The 5,492-nt window shown below is 53.1% G+C and overlaps 1 protein-coding gene across 1 annotated transcript; it reads left to right on the forward strand.

Moving 5' to 3' along the window:
• The first annotated feature begins 2,409 nt into the window (after positions 1–2,409).
• On the forward strand, positions 2,410–5,249 carry LOC113890427 (protein S100-A7-like). The gene is made up of 3 exons (XM_027538319.1): positions 2,410–2,511; positions 3,945–4,101; positions 5,033–5,249. Exons 2-3 carry the CDS (start codon positions 3,961–3,963, stop codon positions 5,195–5,197), a joined length of 306 nt encoding a protein of 101 aa, XP_027394120.1. The 5' UTR covers positions 2,410–2,511; positions 3,945–3,960; the 3' UTR covers positions 5,198–5,249.
• The last annotated feature ends 243 nt before the right edge of the window (positions 5,250–5,492 follow it).

Here is a 5,492-nt window from a genome sequence, read left to right on the forward strand (position 1 = left end):
GTCCCATATTTGAGCAGAAGTAACCCTAGGGTCACCCCTCAACACTGTCTGCATAGATGACCTAAGAGAAAGCAAATTCCTTTGGTTCTCAGGGTCACAGAATTAATAACAATAAATCCCCCCTACACACCCGTTCCAGTCAAGATCTGGAAAGCTTTTCAGGAGGCGAGCACAGGCTCTGGGCTGCATTAGAGTTTCCAGGGTGGCAACTGAGAAGCAGTGTTGTGTCCTGATACCCTCCAGCGAGTGCCCCACCCACACTCCCTCCTTTCTTGCCCCTCCCCTAACTCCTTCTGGAAGCCCAGGTCAATGCTCAGCACAGCCCTAATGATCATAGACAGAGCGAGTGCCTATCTCTGATCACCATCTCATTGCCACCTCCCCAAGGTGTGTCGGCTGCTGGCAATGCTCCAAGGCTATTCAAAGGATGCCCCCAGCCAAGGTGTCCCTGGTTCCCCCACCTGACAAGTGATTTCTCCCACCTCAGAATTCCAACAGTCTTCCCCTGAACCTTTCTGATGATACCTCACTTGCTGGTTCAACCAGTGTCCGTGGAGTTCTCACCTAGCTCTGGGCATTGGGGCCAGTGAGAGTGAGACATGGACCAGACCTCAGTGAGTGTGGCCAGGGGACAGTGAGAAACCAACCCACATGCACAAGGACGTGGGGACCATGACTCTGCCTGGAGGCTTCCCGTGGGAAGTATCACTGAGCTGCAGGAGGTCTGGGGTCTCTGAGGTCTGGGGCCAGGGCCTCCCACCCTCTCCCTGCTCCCACCACCATCGCACTGTATATCCCCAACACAGGGTAGACTGGGTTACTTGTGTGCCCCCAGGAGATGGAGCAACACTCAAGTACCATCCACACCCGCAATATCTTTCTCTCTCTGCTCCCCCTACACACACATCCAGAACAGAGTCTACAATCAAAATATAAGCAATACATAAGTATAAATAAACAGATAGACAAACAAGAAAAATAACAAGTGGTTTTTTGTTTTCTTCTGCCACCAAAGTGGGATCTTTTAGGAAGCCTGGACTGTGCTGCCTCTGTGGAGAAACCCTCAAGAGATGCCAGACATTGACCACCCGTTTGGGGTCTCCATTCCCTGCTATGACCTGTCCTAGTTGGTGGAAAGCTACTTGGGTGAATGAGATTGGTCCAAAAATTAGGTCCCATCCTAGCGTGACATCAGACCAGCTCAGCAGAGGCCCAGGGAGCCTGAGGACTACCCACCAGATGAACCAGGGCACTCTTGTGTCATATGAGGAAATTCAGGAAGAGGGAGCAGGAAATTGATCAGTATCAGTGATTCATCAGCCCCTTTCCTCACCAAGCCTAGAGGGGCTCTGCTGACTACCCCATCTTGTTCCCACACCTAGCATTTCAACAGCAGGTTCAACACACCAGAGCCCGGGGCTTGCCTGCCAACTCCGAAGATATTGTTTAGCATGGAGGAAGGTCAAAGGTCATGGAAGACGTGTAGGAATTCAGCATCAGAGACTTTGACAAGAAACTTTGCCCAAGTCGTAGCCCCCAGGATCATTCCACGGCTGTCACCACCACTGGACCCAGACAGTGAGGTCTGAGTGGTCCAGGCGCCCCAGGAGCTGCGAGGGGAATTCAAGAGTGAGGAGGTGAACTCAGGACTCAGGTTCTGGCCCTGAGTGTTCCCTCAGCAGCAAGTGAGCAGGCTGAGCCCACTGCCCTCTCTGTGTTCCTTCGTCCGTCACTGTGGGTCCTGACACCTGTCTCCCTCCCAGGATCCACCGAGGACTAGGTGTGAAGATGGCAGTGAGGTGGTGTGACTGTGAGTACCAGAAGGCAGGGCCTGAGGTGACACAACAAGTCTACTTAAAGCATTAAGACTAAGAATTGGACCAGATTTTCTGGGACCTGATCCTGACTGCTGTCTACTAGCGGTGTAGTCTTAGTTTACTTAAAGCCCTGATGCACGTATTTTCCACTCTTACATGGAGACAACAGATCTAGAGCCTAGTTGGTGAAGGACTAAAGAGAGAGCAAGAGTGGGTAGGTATGCTGAGCCCTGGAGTACCTTCAGTTCTCAGTAAGTGGCCGTGGGGTTATTGTTCTGAGACCGAGTTTGTAGAAGGACTGAATAAATAAAAATGGAGACCATGCAGCCTTCAGAGTCCAAAATTCCATCCACTTTAGGTCCAGAAACCCAGTTTTCTCTACTCTGTTCCCAGTCCTGTTGCAATACATCCCACCGGTTGCCCAGCCCCAGATCAAGCAGGGGACAGAGAAGCCTCTAGGGAAAGATCCTGGGAGGTGCAGTGTGTCCTGGGGTTCTGCCGGGAAAGGCTGAGCACACCCTCCTGGGTGTGGCCCACCCACCTGAGTGGGGCAATGCTCCAGGAAGCAGAGAGCGAACAGAGCCGCAGGGCTCCCAGCCCCGGGAAGCTCCCGGCTAAGCCTTATAAAGGGACCAGTCTCTGTCCAGTGAGCATCTCACTCATCCTTCTCCTTGGTGACGTCTCCTCTGATCAGGTAAGTCTGCTCCGGCCTATCTACCTTTTCTAGGAGGAGCCGGGAAGCAGCTCTGGGAGGGGATGCAGGAGCCTGTGGTCCAGTCCCGACTCTGCTGCCAACATGCTGAGGTCCCATCTGTGTGGCAAGATGACCAATACTCCCTGCTCCTCCACTGGCTCCTCGGTGATGCTCTTGTGGACACGTGCCCAGTGGGAGCTGAGGACCCTCCCCCTCTTCTTGCTTTCTTCCTTCTCTGGACTCACCTGATTATCAGGTCAAAAAACCCACCGACCTCACCCTTGAGGAGAGTGGGAGTCCCAGCCAAAGCCTTCACCCCAGGCTTGGGACCCCCACTCACCATTACTCTGGTGAGACGTCCTGCCCTGACCTGGGTAAGAGACTGATCAACCAGAACTCCCCACCTCCTCCCAGCAGGAAAATGCTCAGGGACCATCTGCACGCAGGGCTCGGCTCTGGTCTTGGCCACGTTGACAGAAGCCTTGGGTGGGTCCTCTTACTGACAGAACAGTGGGCTCTTTCTCCTACATCAGAAGGCAGGGGGGTTTGTCTTAGATGTTGACATGCGTGATGCAGGGTCATGTCCTGGCTGCTTAGGAAAGTGGCATGGGGGGGCTGCTCTGTCCAGGTTCTCTGACTGGGGTCCAGGGCAGCCTAGACCTCTGACTGCTGGGGGAAGAACCTGCTTAGGAAAGTCAGATGTTCTCTTTATTTTAATGAGGTCAAGCCTTGGAGATGCACATAGTGCCCAGTAACAGAAAATCGGAAGGACCCCGATCTCCAACCTTCCACCCAACAGCCTGGAGCTGGGGCAGCTATTTCTGTTCACTCCCAACCCCAGGCTGATTCTGATCCCCAGTCCCTCTTTCTCTCTCAGGGGTGGTCCAGGAAGGCCCCCACCAGGGCTCAGGACAGGACTGCATTTCTGTCCACTTATTGTAGAGCTTGCTTTATGGTCCAGGTGGGTTTCTAGGGAGTCTTCCTGAAGCAGCCCAGGAGGCTCAGACCAGATCAGAGGTGACACTGTCCTTCCCCCGTGACTCTGACCCTGATGCTGAACCTAGAGAAGATGGATTTGCTGCTGTTTGGGGTGTGGGGTCATCCAAAGGCTCTGGTTGCCAGGTCCCACCTCAGGCTCAGTCTTCTCACTGGGGCTGACCCCCCGTCTCTGCTTCCACACGCTGTGGTCCTCCCCAGAGTGGAGTCTGCCAATCTCCTTCACCTACTCACACCCTGAGCTGTGGGGACCCAGCCCCAAGCTTGGTCACGCCCTCCTGCTGCTCAGCTACTCCTTCCACCACGTAGAGAAGCAGTTTCTTGTGCTCCAAATGAGCCACGCTTTTGCTGGCTGCTCAGTCCCCATCCAGGTGTCCTAACTTGGGGACCCTCCCCTGGGGGAAGGACACAAAAGGTCACTGACTCCTCTCTGGCAGCTCTTTTGAAGCCAAGATGAGCGGCTTTCAGCTTGAGCAGGCCATTACAGACTTGATCAACCTGTTTCACAAATACTCGGGATCCGATGACACCATCGAGAAGGAGGACCTGCTGCGGCTGATGAAGGAGAACTTCCCCAACTTCCTCGGTGCCTGTGTGAGTGGGGTTCAGGTCCCCCATGGTGACTGGGTCCTGGCATGACTGAGGACCCTTTCCTGGGTGACTTTGGACAAGTCCCTCTATTCTCTGATCCTCACTTTCTCATCTGCAAAAGGGCATCATGGAACTTCCTATCCTGACCTATAACAGGGTGTAAAGAGATGATGTATGTGGCAAAGTAGAACAATGTGTGCATATAAGTAGTTGATGATAAGTTATCAAAAAGCGCTACAGCTGGAGGGCAGTGACGGGTCCCCTCTCGCCTGTCCCAGCTTCTGTATGAGACTCAAACTCTTCTGCTCAGATCTTGAGAGGCTCTAGAGGCTCCCCTCAGGGTTCTTGAGATCAGAGGGAAGGTGACAGAAATTCCATCACTGACAGAACTTAAGACCATTTTATACAACAAAGAACTCATCCACTGACCTGATTTAACTGGACAATTCGATGTACTGAACTGACTACAAAAAGAAGAGGTTACTGGGGAAAGCAAGAAGAGGGAACTCAGAGCAAGTAAGACCTCATAGGTCAAAAGAAGAAGGGGTTGGCATGAGGCAGACAAGGGTAGGGCTTATTTTGAGTCCCTGAGCAGAACTTAGGTAGGTGGTCACCTGCAGGGACTTGGGGGAAGTGGGGGGTGGTCTGGGCTGGAGACTCCCCCCACCAGCACACTGATCAGGACAGCTCTGGGCAGAGCCTGCTCACCATGTCAGGCTTTCATCCAAGTTCACATTTGGGGAAGGACTCTCCACTGAACTGCTGGGCAACGTCAGTGTCCCCACCTCATCCCACACCTCCCCTCCTCAATGCCATACCAGACACCTCTGTGCTGCGTTGGGTCCTCATTTCTCTGTCTCTACTTCTTCCTCTTCTCCCAACTCATCGCTTTTGTGGAGCTGAATTTGCCTGTTTTGATGTCTTTTGCCCACAGGAGAAAAGGGGCAGACAATACTTGTCCGATATCTTTGAGAAAAAGGACAAGAATAAGGACAAGAAGATTGACTTTTCTGAGTTCCTGTCCTTGCTGGCGGACATAGCCACAGATTACCACAACCACAGCCACGGAGCACAGCTCTGTTCTGGGGGAAATCAGTGAGCCCAGAGGCCTCCGGACAACCCAGGAAACAATAAAGTGTTGTCCTCCCAGATTCTGGCTTATTTCCTTTCTTTATGGGGGCGCCTATGTTGTCAAAACTGCTACTCCTTGTGAACATTTTCTGGAATTTCCACCAGGTGGATGGACCAAGAAGGTGCTAGCAGTGCGCCCTCTCATGGCCTCCAGCATCAGCGAGCATTCTTCTCGGCAGGGCCTCTTGTCCACCTCTGTCCCTGCTCCATAACAAATGTAGCCAACATTCGGGGTCCCAGAGATGGAGGCCAGGACAAAGCAT

Source organism: Bos indicus x Bos taurus, chromosome 3 (genome assembly GCF_003369695.1).
Source record: "Bos indicus x Bos taurus breed Angus x Brahman F1 hybrid chromosome 3, Bos_hybrid_MaternalHap_v2.0, whole genome shotgun sequence".
In the NCBI taxonomy this organism is placed as follows: domain Eukaryota; kingdom Metazoa; phylum Chordata; class Mammalia; order Artiodactyla; family Bovidae; genus Bos; species Bos indicus x Bos taurus.

Bases quoted from the DNA above. Each gene is read 5' to 3' on its own strand.
- LOC113890427 (XM_027538319.1), top strand. From the start codon at position 3,961: ATGAGCGGCTTTCAGCTTGAGCAGGCCATTACAGACTTGATCAACCTG. The intron at 4,102-5,032 runs GTGAGTGGGGTT...TTTTGCCCACAG, and splicing joins CCAACTTCCTCGGTGCCTGT to GAGAAAAGGGGCAGACAATA.